General features: G+C 48.2%; 1 protein-coding gene across 3 annotated transcripts; it reads right to left on the bottom strand.

The window, feature by feature from the left end:
- Positions 1-3,243: 3,243 nt before the first annotated feature.
- Positions 3,244-10,709, bottom strand: TMEM270 (transmembrane protein 270). Of its 3 annotated transcripts, XM_051996899.1 has the most exons (4): positions 8,400-8,486; positions 5,806-6,013; positions 5,250-5,660; positions 3,244-3,527 (listed from the first exon to the last, which is right to left on the bottom strand). In XM_051996899.1, the coding sequence occupies exons 2-4, from the start codon at positions 5,851-5,853 to the stop codon at positions 3,261-3,263; spliced, it is 726 nt and encodes a 241-aa protein (XP_051852859.1). In that variant the 5' UTR covers positions 5,854-6,013; positions 8,400-8,486; the 3' UTR covers positions 3,244-3,260. The 3 variants fall into 3 exon arrangements, with proteins under 3 accessions (XP_051852859.1, XP_051852860.1, XP_051852858.1); XM_051996900.1 differs by lacking the exons at positions 5,806-6,013; positions 8,400-8,486 and adding an exon at positions 10,386-10,709; XM_051996898.1 differs by lacking the exon at positions 5,806-6,013 and having other exon boundaries at positions 8,400-8,497.
- Between the last annotated feature and the right edge of the window lie 6,437 nt (positions 10,710-17,146).

The following is a 17,146-nucleotide window of genomic DNA, read 5'->3' as shown; positions in this document are numbered from 1 at the left end:
TCTCTGAGAGTTTAAGTCTTCGCCCCTGATTTAACACCTTTCAGCCCAGGGCTCCCTGTGGCCACAGTTGTCTTTCATCTCCCCTGAGGGCAGGGTCTGGGTCTCTTCCATCAGACCAGGGTTCTGGGGGCACCTCCTAGATATCCACAAAGACAGAATTGCCCCAAAGCATTAGGAGGGTTGGAGGGCAGGGAAGCCTTGGCTGAGGCTGGGAAGGGACAGCTCAGGACTGACCGTCCGGCCTGAGGACATCCCGGGGAGGGACCCTGGGGGCAGCTGACAGGTGACCTCTCCCCCGGCCTGTTTGCACAGCTGTAACCCCAGGGAGACCAAATCCCCAGCACTTCCCTGGGAACCAGAGTTGGGGGGTGGGGGTGGCAGAAAGGAATGCGAGGGGCATGGGGCCAGACGCTGGCCCCGGTTCCTTGCTCTGTTGATCTTGTAAGAGGACCAGGAGTTCCAATTATCAGTGGGAAAGGGCCAAGGAGTGCGAACAAGTTGTTTAAGGAGGGTGGGGTGGGCAGGGAAGGCTGGGTGGACCCTCCACTGGCGGGGGGGAAGGGCACTGGGGCAAAAGGAAGGAGCAGGATGCAGAGATCGAAGCAGGAGGGCCTCTGGCCCGGGGAAGGGGCAGGTGGGCCCCCAACCCATCCAGAGCAGAAGGGGGCAGGGGGGAACACCAAAGGGACGCTCTCTGGAGGGGACGGGGTCTAAGTATTTACTTCTTGCCAACTCCAGTGAAGGCAGCTTGGGCAGGGGAGGGAATGTCAAACTCAGATCAGATTTTAATCCTCCTCAGGTATTACTGTGTGACTCTAAACAGGTCGCTTCATCTCAGTCTGCCTCAGTCTCCTCATCTGCAAAATGGGCATGATAAGAGCGCTGATTCCCAGAGTTGTGGAGAGCGTTACTTCCCAGGGTTGTTCAGGATCAGACAAGATGCTACATAGAAAGTGCCTTGCAAACCTCAGAGGGCTGTATAAATAAATGTTGGCTAATAATAGGATTGTTGTTCTCCAGCAGGTTCTTTCCCACTCCCACCCCCTGAATGTGGACGTCTTTCGTCTCCCGGCCTGGCCCCTTCACTGCTGGGGGAGAGTCAGAGCTTTGGAATCCTCGCTGATGATTTCAATCATTCCTCTAATTCTCATAGACCTGGAACTGGAACCTCCGTGTCTGTAGCTCAGGGGTCCTCAAACCTTTTAAATAGGGGCCACTTCACTGTCCCTCAGCCTGTTGGAGGCCGGACTATAGTAAAATCGAAAACTTTGTTTTGTGGGCCTTTAAATAAACTTCACAGCCCTGGGGGAGGGGGATAAACGTCCTCAGCTGCCGCCTCTGGCCCACGGGCTGTAGTTTGAGGACCCCTGGCTCTAGCTCAATCATCTTATTTTACAAATGAGGAAACTGAGGCCCCGAGAGATCAAGTGATTTCTCCGGACCCGGAAGGGGCCTCTGAGGCCATTTGGTCCAAACCCTTCAGAGGTTTTGTTCACTAAAACCTAAGTGTGAACCCGAGCAGCTTAGCCCCAAATCCAGGTGATCTCTGTCCTATTCAATGTCTTCTCAGCTTCTACATGTGCATCTCTGCTCCGGCCCCGGGACCTCCGTGCGGCTGGACGGCCCCCATGCTCACCTCCAAACCCTGCTGGCCGAGGCCTGGGGCGGTCAGTGGCCTGGATCCCGGGCTTAGTCACAGGGGGGCCGGCTGGGGCGGACGCTGGGGCCGTTTCCCTCCTGGTCTCATGCTCGGCGTGTGGGGACCCCCCTCGCACCCCTATTGCCCGTTGCTCCCCATGTCTCCCTCTCCCTACCGGACTCTCCCCTAGGAGGCAGGCGCATTCTGCATCTGGTTCCCAGCCCGGTCTCAGAACACCCGGGGGGATCAGCTGATGAATAACGTTTCCGATGGAGGATGGGAGAGGAAGGGGAAGGGGCCCAGATGCCGCCATCTTCTCCCATTGGAGCCCTGGAGAGAGGCCCCCATCTCTTCTCAGGCTCCCTGGAGAACCGAGGGCAGCCGTCCCCCTTCTCGTTCCTCACCTTCCCGGCCCTGGACTCACTTTAGTTTTCCAAAGCCCGATCCGCCCCCGCCCTGTGTCTTGGGGGTTTGATTTTCCCCTTTGTTAAATGGGAAGGGGAGTGAAGGAAAGGGCAAGTCACACATGCTGGGGACCATGTAAGGTGGCCAGGCAGCTTTCGAACCCGGGCCCCCTGACTCCACCGTACCCCCCCCATGAGCCCCTCGGGGGCGCGTCCTCACTGCCCCGCTGCTGGCCGCAGTCATGGCTGCCCGGGGCCACTTTCCCAAGGTGCCATCCTGTCCCGGCACCGGAGAAAAGCCGAGCCCGGCCTCTGCCCCCCCCCAACACTCCTGTTTCCTGGAGCTGTTTCCTCTGTTTAAAAAGGGGAGGGGGGCAGGGTCCAGGTAAACCACGGGCCGGACACCGACCCTGGCCAGTTTCCTCCCCTGGAACCCGGGGCCGATGGACTGGATGAACTTTTAAGGTCCCTCATCCCTGTGGCTGACTGGTCCAGAGCAGAGCAGCTCCCGGTTACCTGAGGGACACCCCAAGTGTGGGGATGGGGCTCCCTCCAGAGCCCAAAGCCTGAAACTGCAGGGGCCTCCCCCTTTCCAAGCCAGAGAACGGGGAGGGAGCCTCCCTGGGCCGAGCCTCTCTGCACTGGGCTCTCGTCAGGACCCCCCTCCCTGCCAGAGCGATGGGAGCTGGGCGTGGGGGAGGGGAGAGAGGCCCCAAAGCAACCCTTGCCAAGGACGGCCCAAGGAGGGAGAAAAGGGGCCCGAGCCCCTAAGCCCCGGGGACAAAGCATTCGGGTCAGACAGGCCTGAAGCCGGCCTGGGGCTTCCTCGGCCTGGGCTGTCTCCCTGGGCCGGCTCCCTGAGCCTGGAGAGGGCCCAGCCGAGGGACTTCCAAGGAGGCAGCTGGCGCTGCTCGGGCCCGGGGGGCCACGGTCTGTGGCACTGCCCACTGACCCGCAGCAGAGGGGCCAGCACCGACCGGGCCCCCAGAGACCCCGACAATGCAGAGCCTGAGTCTCAAGGGCTCCGGGGGGAGGGGGATCCATTTAGGAGCAGCTGCCTGGCTGGAGCCTCAGGGCGTCCCTGCTGCAGGACCCCGGCCATGGGGGTGTTTGCCTTCCTGCTCCGCAGACAGACCCCCCCCCAGGGAGGGAATCGCCCAGCCCGGGCTCCCCAAAAGGGGCCCCAAACAAGCAGCTGGCAAAGGTCCAAACGCCCTTTATTCATCCAAAGCCTTGAGCTCCTCGGGAAGCAGGGACCCCATGGTGCTGTCCTCCCACATCATGTCCATCTCCCCTTCTTGGGCCTGAGCCAGCTGGGCCGTGTGCTCAAAGGCCGCCTGGAGCATGTGGGAAGCCAGGCAGGTGGCCCAGGTGACCACATAGGCCAGGTGCCAGGAGGTGAGGGCCGCCGTGCTCTCCACGTGCCAGTACAGTTGGCGCAGGAGGCCCAGGAACTCCAGGGAAAACCGGTTATCCAGCAGCGCCTGCAACGGAAGGCGGGTGAGCCCGAGGCGGGAGCCGGCGTCCGTCCGTCCCGCCGGCCCTGCAGCCTCCCCTGATGCCCCATGACCCTCTGGGCCCCCTGGAGACCGCGTTTCCCACCGACATTCCAGCTTCTGTCTGCACTGACCCTCCAGCTCCCATCCCCACTGCCCATCCCAATCTCCTCCCCGACTGGTCTCCTCTGCTGGCCCTAACAGTCCTGCTAACCGCCCCTGGTGACCACCCTCTGCCCTCTCCCAGTTACTGCGCCTCCAAAATTCCCTCCAGCAGCCCCCTCACCTCTCTACTCGTCCCGTACTGAGTGCCCCCTTATCCTGTCAGTAGCATTCTCCATGAACCAATCTGCCCCCACTGACGGAGTCTCCTGCTCTCTCACCAACGCCCACAAACCATTCCTGGCAATCGCCCCTGACCCTTTCTGTGCTCTGTGTCCCCCGATCATCCCCAACACCCCCTCGCTAACCACCTCTGACAATTCCCAACCTCTCCAATCGGCTTTGATCACACTGATCCACTGATCACAACATCCATAGATATTTAACCTTCGTATTAACCATAGGTCTACACACCATTCTAAAATTCAATCCTGTTGATGTTACTACAATATCTATCCCAAATTAGCATTATTATTGATCCCCTTTCATTTCTCCTGTTTGCTACAACCCTAATGTCCAATCCTATTTCTATCACTCATGCCCCTCTGATCGTGTCCCATATGGTTCACCCCAATATTCACTGACAGTCCCTGATCATGTCCCATATGGATCACCCCGACATTCACTGACAGTCCCTGATCGTGTCCCATATGGATCACCCCGACATTCACTGACAGTCTCTGATCGTATCCCATATGGATCACCCCGACATTCACTGACAGTCTCTGATCGTATCCCATATGGATCACCCCGACATTCACTGACAGTCTCTGATCGTATCCCATATGGATCACCCCGACATTCACTGAGAGTCCCTGATCGTGTCCCATATGGATCACCCCGACATTCACTGACAGTCCCTGATCGTGTCCCATATGGATCACCCCGACATTCACTGACAATCCCTGATCGTGTCCCATATGGATCACCCCGACATTCACTGACAGTCCCTGATCGTGTCCCATATGGATCACCCCGACATTCACTGACAATCCCTGATCGTGTCCCATATGGATCACCCCGACATTCACTGACAGTCCCTGATCGTGTCCCATATGGATCACCCCGACATTCGCTGACAATCCCTGATCGTGTCCCATATGGATCACCCCGACATTTTCTGATGATCTCTGATCGTGTCCCATACTGGTCACCCCGACATTTACTGACAGTCCCTGATCGTGTCCCATATGGATCACCCCGACATTCACTGACAGTCTCTGATCGTATCCCATACTGGTCACCCCGACATTCACTGACAGTCTCTGATCGTGTCCCATATGGATCACCCTGACATTTTCTGATGATCTCTGATCGTGTCCCATACTGGTCACCCCGACATTCGCTGACAATCCCAACACTCAGCCGTCAGTCACCCACCCCCAGCTAGCCCACGATCCGAGCTTATAGACCATTCGCCTGCTAACGATTCTCCTCTTCCCTGACTGGCCAGGCTCCCTCCCCTCCCTCCCCAGCTTCCACCCTCACCAACCACCCCCACGGATCACCGATGCTTCCCTTCCCTGTGTCCAGGCCCGGCCCACTCACCAGCCGCTTCAGCTGCTTCACACCGAAGCGGTGGACAGTCTGGCAGAGCCTCCAAGTGACCAGGAGGACCAGCAGGACCCCGAGCAGCAAGCTCTGAAACCAGTAGTGGAGCAGTTTCTTCCAGGTGCCCCAGAAGAGGCCTAGGTAGCCGCAGGCCGCTTGGCAGAGATGGCAAAGGATGAGGGGAGAATTCAGCATGCGGACGAGGACCAGTCTCGGCAGACGGAACAACAGAACATACCACAGGGTCACCAGAGCCCTCATTGCGGAGCCCAGGGGGCAGAAGAGGCAGGAGTGAGCTGGGAGGGGGGTCAGGCCCTCCGCTTCCTGGGCCAACCCCGACACCCAGTGGTTGAAGAGGAAGATCTTCAGCAGCAGGAAATTGTAGAGATGAATCCGATTCTGGAAAAGCTAAAGGGGACGGGGGAGGCACAAGAAACCAGTCATAGTGAGTGAGGGTCTCGGCAGCCTCGAGGGCCGTGGGACCTGGCTCCAGAAGGCACAGCCCGCGGGCTCTGCACCTGGATCCTTACTTGACCTTTGCCGGAATTCATACCTTGTCTGGGTCTCCTCTATCCAATGAAAGGGTTGGACTGGGAAACATTTCCTTGATCTGGGGTCCACAGGGTTTGGTGGATAGATTTAAGGGAGCCTGTGACCTTGGACAGGGAAAAATCACCCCCTTATTTTCACTGTCCTCCAAATGAGATTTAGCATTTCTCTGGATTGTGTCTGAGATGGGGTCCCTTGACTGCCAAGGTGGTCTGGAACACAGAAAAAGTTAGGAAGTTTTCGACTGTCCGACTTTCCAGGGAACTAAATAGTCTCACGTGCCCAAAGATGAAAAGGAATCGGAACGGTTAATGATTCCCATTTCCTGCTGGATGCATTTTTTAAACTTACTTTTGCATCAGGATCCAACTGACGCTGGATAAATATGGGGAAATGACAGGCAGCGTGGAATAGAGGGAAAGTAGGAAGACCCGAGTTCAAGGTTCTGGGGTCCGTGCTAACTGTGTGGAACCGAGTTAATCACCTAACTTCTCATGGCCCTCAGGCGATCGGACTATAAATTACAGAGCAGATGAAGGGAGTTTTTCCTCAAGGAGAGCTCTCTATGCCCCATTACGTCACAGGTTTAGTCTCTAATAATCATGATGTCCAGCAGAAATGCATGGTGGAAAGATGATAGGAAAAAATAATGATGAATGTTGGAGGGAATGTGGGAAAACAGGGACACTGATGCATTATTGGTGGAGTTGTGAATGAATCCCACCATTTTGGAGAGCAATTTGAAACTATGCCCAAAAAGCTATCAAACAGTGCATCCCCTTTGATCCAGCAGTGTTTCTATTGGGCTTATACCCCAAAGAGATACTAAAGAAGGGAAAGGGACCTGTATGTGTCAAAATGTTTGTGGCTGCCCTGTTTGTAGTGGCTGGAAGCTGGAAACTGAGTGGATGCCCATCAATTGGAGAATGGCTGGGTAAATTGTGGTATATGAATGTTATGGAATATTATTGTTCTGTAAGAAATGACCAGCAGGACGAATACAGAGAGGCTTGGGGAGACTGACATGAACTGATGCTGAGTGAAATGAGCAGGACGAGGAGATTATTATATACCTCAACAATGATACTATATGATGATCAATTCTGATGGACGTGTCCTTCTTCAACAATAAGATGAACCAAATCAGTCCTAATAGAGCAGTAATGAACTGAACCAGCTACACCCGGGAAAAGAACTCTGGGAGGTGACTAACAACCATTACACTAAATTCCCAATCCCTACATTTTTGCCCGCCTGCATTTTTGATTTCCTTCACAGGCTAATTGTACACTATTTCAGAGTCCAATTCTTTTTGTACAGCAAAATAATGGTTTGGACATGTATATTTATATTGTATTTAATTTATACTTTAACATATTTAACATGTATTGGTCAACCTGCCATCTGGGGGAGGGGGTGGGAGGAAAGAGGGGAAAAATTGGAACAAAAGCTTTGGCAATTGTCAATGCTGAAAAATTACTCAAGCATATAACTTGTAAATAAAAAGATATTAAAATTTTTTTAAAAAAGATCACAACTCTTATTCTGTCTGTAGACTTAGCAGATTATGACAATATGGACTTAAGACAGTCTCGATGAACTATTGCCAGAAAGTGGATCATGGAATTGTAGATACAGATACCCTGAGACCCAGAGAGGTTAAGAATGAATGGGCCAGAGGAGTAAAGGCCACAGACCTTCCTTCCTGCCCAGTGTCGTATCTCTACAATCTCTGATGACCAGACCAGCCTTTGCTGCATAACCTCCTGGGATAGGAGCTCTCTCCCATTTTGGTTGGTCCTCTCTATTAGAAAATGCTTTATATTGTCAGTATCTGCCTTGCCACGTCCTCCACCCATTGCTCCCCCTTCCGATCCCTCTTTCCCATAACATCCTTTCAGATTTTGAAGCCCATCATCCAGCCTCATCTCCAGCGTAAGCATCCCTCATCCCTCCTATGATGCTCTGGCATTATCTCTCTATCTTCAGTCCCTCACCTTTCCACCCTGTGATTAGATTCATGGAGTTAGGAAAGGGAGACTGGAGCCGGTTAGACCTTCACCCCAGAGGGCTGGATCTCTGTAATGGTCCGTTACATACTCTGGGACAAGTTGGAAGGGGAGAGTGATGGGGTAACATGGCTCGTGGGCTCTCGAGTCAGAAGCTGGGTTCCAAGCTCATCTCTGATACTTCAGAGCTTCCTATGTGACCATTCGCTCCCTGAGCCTCCATTCCCTCATCTCCCTTGTACCAGATGATCTCTGGGGTCCCTTCTGGATCATTAAGGCATAAATCCTATTACCCTTTGCTTAGAGCTGGAAGACTTCCTGGTGAAAAGATCAAAGCCCAGATCTGGAAGCCATATACAGCAATTGTCTCACTTTACAGATGAGGGAAGGAAGCCCAAGGAGCTAAAGGGGTAAGGCCGGCCTTGGCTTCAAGGTGTGTGAGAGAGAACCAAGTTATTAGAGGCAGAATGGAGGAGTGAGGGGAGGGGAAAGGAAAATACAAGGAGGGAGATTAGAGTAACATCTCAATGAGCCGGGAGAGGAGAATCAGCCTTCCCCCTTCCCCTCCCCAGCCGTGATCTGGCCTTACCAGCACAGAGATCCTGACTGTTTGGAGTACAATGCCCAGAATGCTGGATCGGACTCGCACAGTGTCTGCCATCCTGGCTCTCTCCTGGCCACCTGACAGTGGATGACTTCACAGATACCCTCATGTGAGAAGGCACGTTTCCACGGAGACGTGGTTGCTATGGGACACCAGGTACCCACCTCCACCTGTTCTGACCACTCACTGTCTCTCTTTCTCTCAGTCCCAGGGTTTCCAAGATACCAGACACAGAAAAGGATGCTCCAGAGAGATCTTGCAAGGAGGAGATCTCAGAGGCCAGCTGACCCTCGTACCCTTCATTTTACAGATAAGGAAACTGGGCCCAAATGGAGCAACTTGTCCAAATCAGTAATAAGCAGTAAGGTGAGAGTAGAAGCCAGTTCCTCTGAGTCTAGGTTCCTGCGACTGAAAATGTCTGGAAGACCCAGAAGGCTCAGCCTGCCCAGAACTAGTCTAGCCTAGCTGGGGAGGGGGAGGGATCCAGAACCTCCAGCTCCTCCTGCTGCTCCCACCGACCCACAGAAGGAAGCCACTTACAGCATCTTCAGGCAGGGCACAAACCCCATTCAGGAGGGAGGGTTCTCTCCCTCAGCCAGGGAGAAGAGCCTGGAGCTGGGACATTTGGGAGAGAGAAGCAGGGGGCAAAGGGAAGTCTCTGTGTATTTCTGGGATAACAGGGTCAGGGAAAGCAAGGGTAAAGCAAGACCTGAGATGAACCAGGAGTGGACAGAGTCCTGGCAGCAGCAGGCTCTTGCCAGGCATTCCTCTCTGAAGATCCCAGAGCCAGAAAGAAGCTCAGAAAACTGGATCTCACATACAGTCCCTTTGGGTCCTCCACTGTCTCCTTTCTCCATCCTCCAATAGCTCTTAGGACCTCCCAATGAGAGCAGAGAGACTTGGTCAACAGGGCACGGAACCCTAGGACCAAAAAGGAATTTCCAGACCACCCTATAGGTATTGGGGATCATGATACTCAATAGATGCATTAATTAGTTCTGATGAATTGGGGTTTTTTTCTTTCCATTTGTAATTTTTGTTGCCAAAGGTGAATCACTGGGTTGATGAGACCAATGGATGTGTTCGGAAATGGAGGTTGTGTAAAAATAAATACTTAGAAATTCTCATTGACAGGAAAATGGTGAAACAATCCATGATACATGAATGGGATAGAATGCAAAAATTCAAAGAAGCATGGGAAAGATTCCCGCACTGATGCAAGATGTCAAGGGAGAAAAACCAAGAAAACAAGATGCACAATGACCCCAATTATGTAAATGGAACAAACAACAAGAGAACTAGGTATTGAAATTTGGGTAATTATAGTGAGCAAACCTGACCTCAAAGGAGGAATGTGAAAGGCAAGCACTTCCCTCCCTTCTTTAGAGAGGTGTGGGAGGCAAAACATACTTTCAGAGCTGATTGATGTATTAGTTAATTTGCCTGAACTGATTTTTTTTCTCTTCCTTTTTTAATCAATGTTTTAAGAGATGGTTCTCTAGGTGGGGAGGATGATGTTAAAGCAAAATTTAAGACATTTTTTAAAAAGATACCAATTTGTTAAAATATTCTTTGATCGTTAAAGGGCTTTGGAAAATATTATGGCATCTCTGTTCATTTCATCTCTAACGAAGGGCTTCAGTTCATTTCCCACTCCCACGGAGTCTTTTTTTATAGCTCTGCAAATCAAAGTACATCTTTCTACTGCCTACCAGGCTCAGGCCAATGGACAGATTCAGGACCCGACCATACAGTGGGACAAGGCTTTACTGTCAAATTTTCTGCCACGGAGATAATTTACAATCACCAAATAAGCACTGGAAAGGATATCATAACTAGTCAAACTTTTTGATAAACAGGGACTCCCTTCCCACCCCCTGGACAAATGGTTCATCCTTTCCTTGAAAACTTGCCCATTTGAGATAGCTCCAATTGTGAGGGTCACTTTGCTTATGTGGAGGCTACATTTACCTCCATAGCTTCTTCCTACTTCTCTTCTGCCCTCTGTAACACAGCAGAACAAGTGTAATCTCCCTCTTCTTCAGAAGGAACCTCAAAACTTCTTAAGACAGCAGTCAAGAGCCTTCCCCCAATGATAGCTGAAGAGAAGTCTTCAATTCCTCCCAATAAACATCCTCCAGTTTGGTGGTTGCTGTTGTTAACTGATCCTCCAATGGCATTATTGATTCAGAGTCCCTTTCCTCATCTGTAAAATGAGGGGAAGTAGTCAGATGACCTCTCAGGTCCTTTCAATCATTGATCTGTGAGCCTAAGATTCTGTTAACCCTCCTCTGACCATGTGAAGCTCCTTCCTGAAATGTTCTGCTGGGAACTGAACACGTTACTCCATCTGGCATCTAACCAGAGCAAACAGTCCCTTGGGATTGTCACTCCCAGCTTTCTTTATGCATTCTAAGATTGCAAGGGATTTTGACTCCTTTTGTGCATAAAAATGCCTTTCTCATTCAAACTTGCTCCCTGGCCACAACACACATGCTTAATAAATGTTTGTAAATGGATCTTATCTTCGGGAAGTTGACTTTTTGAACCCAACTATAAAATTTTACATTTATCTCTATTACTTTCATTTTATTTGAATTCAACCAGTGTCCTAGCTCATCTTACTGGACCTTGATCTTTTCAACCAACCTGTTAGATATACCTTCATACACTTGTATAATATAAAAATTGCTAGCATTTATACAGGAAGTCCCAAAAATCTTAGTATAGTTTCAAGATAACTTATAATTTCCTTTAAATTTAAGTAACTTATGTTTTAAGTTACTATAACTTAAGTTTAAGTAATTTTAAGCTGTACCAAGATATTTGAAACCTCCCATATCATACTTGAAGTTTTACAAAACACTTTCCATATATTATCTCATTTGGCCCTCACAATTACCCTGTGAGTAAAGAGCAAATAATAGGCAGATATGATAAGCAAACCATAAACACCTTTCTCCAAATCATTGCTAAGAATGATAAACAGCTTTGGGCCAAGCACAGATCCCTGGGGCACTCCCCAGGAGACCCCTTCCAAGCAGTTCGTGACTGCTCTTTGAGACTGGATCATTCAACTAGTTCCATATGTATCTAACCATACAATTGTCTACTTCACACTTCTCCATCTTTGTCACAAAAATTGCATGAGTCTTGTCAAATGTTTTGCTGAAATCTAGGTAAATGGTTTCTACAGTATGCAGTTGATCTAATCTACCAGTCAAGTTACCTTGGAAGGAAATGAGGTTAGTCTGGTTGGACCTGTTCTTGATGGAGTCATGTTAGCTCTTTGGGGATCATTTCCTTCTCCAAATATTTGTTGCCTATGCCTTTGATAGTTCATCCTGTAATTTTTCCAAAAATCAAAAGAAAGCTCATTATCCTATAGTTTGCAGACTCTATTTCTTTCCTTTTGGAGATCGGTATTTGTCTTTTTTCAGTCTTGTGTCATCTCCAAGATTCTCCACAATCTTTCAAAAATCACTAACAATGACTTAGTCATAATATCAATAAATCAACCCATAAGCATTTATTAATCATTTACTGTGTCTTAGAAACTGAGCTAAATATTTGGGGATACAAAGAAGAAATAAATATAGTCCCTTCCTTCAAGGAGCTTATACTCTAACAGGAGAGAAAATTGAAGAGGCAACTTGGTAGAGAGAGACAGAGAGAGATAGAAGCAGACAGAGACAGAAAGAAAAACAGAGACAGAGACAAAGAGACAAAGCAACAGAGAGAGATTCAGAGACACAGAGAAACAGAAACAGAGAGAGAGCGGCAAACAGAGTTAGACAGAGACAGGTATAGAGAGACACAGACACAGAGAGAGACAAACAGAGACAAAGAGACAGAAACAGAAACAGAGAGAGACAGAGAAACAGAAACAGAGATAGCGGCAAACAGAGATAGACAGAGATAGATATAGAGAGACACAGACACAGAGAGAGAGAGGCAAACAGAGACAAAGAGACAGAAACAGAGACAGAGAGAGACAGAGAAACAGAAACAGAGAGAGATAGCGGCAAACAGAGATAGACAGAGACTGGTATAGAGAGACACAGACACAGACACAGAGAGACAGAGACAGAGACAGAGACAAAGAGACAGAAACAGAGACAGAGAGGTAAGTGGAGAGAGAATTCATTAAATACCCACCATATGCCAAGCATTGTGTCAAGCACCAAAGACACAAATACAAACCCAAATAAGCAAATGGTCCCTTTCCTCAAAGAGCTTTCATTCTCAAGGAAAGACAGAGGGACGGGCCTGTAACATCCACCAAGGTTTGAGAGGATGAGAGGCCAGGAGGTGGAGGTCTGCTTCCAGGCATTGGAGCCCAGAGTGGCTCCAGGGCCTGAGTCCAAGATTTGATGGAAGAGAAGGGGAGGAGGATAAAAACTTCCTCAGGGGAACTAATCTTTCTTTTTGTCTTTAGAACTTCATTCTGGGCAGTTTTCTATGGTTCCTGTGCTGTTCTCCCCATAGAATTTTAATCCACAGAACCACAAATACTTGTTCTAAATCCTTTGAACTCTGCACCTCCCAAGTTGAGGGTACAAGTCAGAGCTTCCAGCTTTCTTCTGAGTTGAGAAGAGAGCGATCACTCCTTCAGCTTTTCTCACTTCTCCTTCAGAAGCCATCGCCTTTTTGCTGGTAAGACTCAGATCCTGACTGTTCCCCCAGCTGTTTCCTCCACCTTCTGAAAAAATGAAGTTATTGGTACAATAGGCTGGAGAGGATTATCTTCTCTGTTGGGGCAGATGAAGAATTCCAGAAGATGGCTCAGTCCTTGAGCCCTCTTTTCCCATGATATCATGCTTCGGATCCCCGCTTGTAATCCATTTCCTGGACTCTTCATCCACTTCCTCTTTCTGTACAGGTGGTCTGTAGAATACTTTCCATGACAAAATAGCTTCCACTCATGTTTCCTTTGATCTTTGTCCAAATGTTCTTCCATCAAAACTTAAAAAGGAAAAAAAATGCTTAAAATAAAAAATGAATTAAAAATAAGTCTTTTGAAAAAGAAAATATATGCCATATATATTCTTTCAGAGCCTAATTCTAGTCATACGTTACCTCCCATTAAGTCTTGGGGATACTTGGGAGGTCAAATTCACCTCCTTGCATTAATATCTCAAGTTAACTTGATCTCTTAAATCTTTTACTCTCACATCTCTAATTACTTCTTATTACAGTTTTTGTGTATTTGTATATACACATCTAAAGCCATAGATTTTTATCTGGTTCTTTTCTTGGATTTTCCCTGTAGATTTCTTTATTTTACCACTTAATTTTCTATGTTTTTATCTTTACAAATTTGACAAACACTAACAAATATGAACATTTTTTCATATGAAGAATAGAAAAAGAGGTTCCCTTATGTATAGTTTGCCTCCTTTAATGTTAGAAGAACAAAGTTATCAATTCACAAAAAGAAGGACTTGGTCCATCCAAGTACTCCTAAATTCTGGTCCTTTTTCCATACATTCTAAATTCTGTGCTATTTCATCCCAAATAGTATTTACTAAATTTCAATCCTTTAGTTCCAATATTGTCCTGCTTGAACATGTCTCTTTCCAAACTTCTATCCCTTCTTCTAGTTGTTGTTGAGTCATTTTTCAGTCCTGTCTGACTCTGCCCAGCCCCATTGGGGAGTTTCTTGGGAGAGATAATGGTGCCGTTTGTTATTTCCTTCTCTGGCTCATTTGACAGATGAGGAAACTGAGGCAAACAGAGTGACATGGTTTTCCCAGGGTCACACAGCTAGGAAGTACCCCTAGCTTCCCCTGCCTTTTTCTATGCATGCTTTTTTAAAAAGTAATTTTTAAAAATTCATTGATGTTTCCTTCCTTCCTTTTATTTTGCACTACCATTATCACCACCATCCAGACTTTGCGACTCCCCAGCAACTAATGAAGAAGCACTTTGTGTGTGTTCATGGTGGATGCCGAGAAGAAACCAGCCATAATTGATTTACTCTCCTCAAAGAGAATAGAGTTCAAAGACTTAAGGGGGAAAAAAAGGTTCCTGAACCTCACTGGAGATTCCCACCCTTTTTTATTCTATGTTCTTCCTCTCTGTTGCTCATGCTCCAGTGTCCCAGCTGACAACGGTCTCCCTCACCGCCTGTGCCTCCTAGAAGCTCTCCCCTCAGTACATAGATCAAGGGCCCCAGTCCTCACAGCGGATACTTTCCGTGCTCCCCCAACCTGTTAGGGCCTTCTCTACCAAACGCCTTTGTGTTTCATTCCCTTGTCTTTGTTCTCTGTAGGCGTCTGGGATAGACAAGGAGCCTTCTTCTGGAGACTATGATGGCAAGTAAAGTGTCCTAAAGTCCAAGTGGCCCTGTGGTCTATGGGACGTGCACACACGACAATTCTGCTGTTCTGTTTGGGTCAGCCAGTCACGGGTGATGGGAGACATTCAAGCACTATTGGGTTCCTGCCATGTCGTCTTATTAGTTTGGCTCCATCGTTCTACTCTTTTTTGAATTAAGCCCCCCACCTTTATGTCACCTATGGCTCCTGGCTTTCAGATGCTCTAATGACACGACATGGGTGACCAAAAACGAGCTGGAAAGAAAGCCCTTAGGGCCATAACACCATTCCTCTCTTCTCCCTTGCTCTTCTCCTCAGCAACTGCCTCCCCCACCCTTCCCCATCCCCATTTATTCTACTATCTCTTTCCTTTCTCTTCTAGACAGAAGGGAAAAGAAAAGATCATCTGGCGAGTCAGAGGCACAAAGGATCTCAACCTCTCATCTTAAAATCAAGCTCAGAGGTGATAAGTGATTTGTTCAGAAATCATCCAGAAATTAAGTATCAGAGAGGAGATCTGAACCGAGACCCCGCTGGCCCCAAATGTGATGCACTGCCCATTACACTACACCACCCTGAAGGGAGAGGAAATCATTCCTGCGGCCTTTTCTTCAATTCAACCTCTGTTGTTTTCTGTTAACTCGGGGATCATAGGAAAGTCCCAGGCGCTGCATTAGCTTATTACTGTGCCTGCCTCAGGGAGTGTAGAGAGGTCCTCTAGCCACCAGGGGGCAGCAGCAATCAATACTAGAATTGATCCTTGCAGAGATCCACATTATGGTGCTTGGGCAAGCCTCGCTTCTGGGGGTTTCCCTTTTTCCTTCATTTAGTCAGACAGGAAGAAAGCATTTATTAAGCACCTACTGTATGCCAAGCACCGTGCTAAGCCCTTTACAAATATTATCCCATTTGATCCCTCACAACAAGCCCTTTGGGAGGTAGATGCTGTTATTTTTGTCCTTTTACATTGAGGAATCTGGCAGAGAGCAGCTAAGAGACTTGCCCAGGATCACAGAGTAAGTGTCTTAGGCTGGATTTGAACTCAAGTTTTGCAGACTCCAGGTCCAGGACAGTGTACACCGTTCTCCTCCCAGCTGACTCCCGCTCACACACTTAACCCGGAGCCTTTGAGAACCCCCGATTTCGATGACAAGGGACCCCAGCAGCCACGTGGTCCAACCCTATTTCGGTGGACATCTCCTCAGCCACTGTTCCTGAAAAGTAGCAACCAAAGGCTTTGCGTGAATTGTATCATTTTATCAGGTAGAGAGGCAGGATCAAGGACCAGAGAGTTTTATTAACTCCCAAGACCAAAGAGTTAAATTATTAGCTCCCCGGTCCCAGAGGCTGCCTCTCTGAAAGCCCCTTGAGACTGAATTGCCTTCCTTGGCTCCCATTCGATCACCTCTGGTCACCTTCAAGCACTACATGAATAATAGGTATTATTCCTGAGCTGGCAGACCCTCAGATTTTTTTCAAATTCCAGCCACAATCCCCTTATCTCATTCTCATTATGGTTTGGGATTATTGTTGTTGTTTTTTTAACCCAGGTGTATGATATCATATTAATGCCTAATAAATTTCATCTCATTAGCTAGAGCCCATTGTTCTGACCTGTCAAGACCTTTTTGAATCCTCGTTCTGGATTAATTATACCTCCCACCTTTGCCTTAACCATCACTCCTAGCTTTGTGTCCCTCCTAAACTCAATGACACCTGAAGTTTTATCCAGGTCATTTTTTAAAGTGGAATCATAGAGATTCCCACATAAATGGCCAGGATTCTCCACCAGAGCTCTCCCTTCTAGTAGCCATTGGATCAATTATTAACTGTTCTTTGGGTGAACCAGTCAGTCAGTTCTAAATCTAGCCAGCCCTGATCACTTCTTCTTCTCCTCATGGGAGACTGTGTCAAAAGCCTCACTCAAACTAGATAACAGCATTGCATCACCCTCAATCTTGTTGTTGGGGAGAAAAAAGAAAAAGAAATCAAGGATTCAATTGCACTCTGTGCTTCTAGGAAATAAAATGGTCTGCTGTGTCCTGTTTCTGGTGACACTACCAAAATTCTTGGATATCACCACAAGTTTTTTCCAGATGTTCACTAACCAACTTCTTAATGACACATTTTAGAAGTCTGCCAGAAATTGAAAGAAAACTTCCTAGCCTTTGGTTTATAGACTCAAGCCCTTCCTTTTTTTTCTTTTTTCTTTTTTTTTTTCTTTTTTTAGAAACTGGGGCATCTACTTTTCTGTAATCCTGAAACACCTCTCTCCATTCCCCACAACCTCTAGCAATAAATAGCTCCTCAATGACAACCGCCATCTCTTTCATTATCCCACAATATAGTTCATCTGGGCCATATGACTAAAAGTCATTAAAGACAGCTGGGTACTCTTCTACTATTTACTCA

Source organism: Antechinus flavipes, chromosome 4, assembly GCF_016432865.1.
Source record: "Antechinus flavipes isolate AdamAnt ecotype Samford, QLD, Australia chromosome 4, AdamAnt_v2, whole genome shotgun sequence".
Classification (NCBI taxonomy): domain Eukaryota; kingdom Metazoa; phylum Chordata; class Mammalia; order Dasyuromorphia; family Dasyuridae; genus Antechinus; species Antechinus flavipes.
The sequence above is the reverse complement of the archived record's forward strand: the minus strand, read 5'-3'. Positions and strand labels throughout refer to the sequence as shown.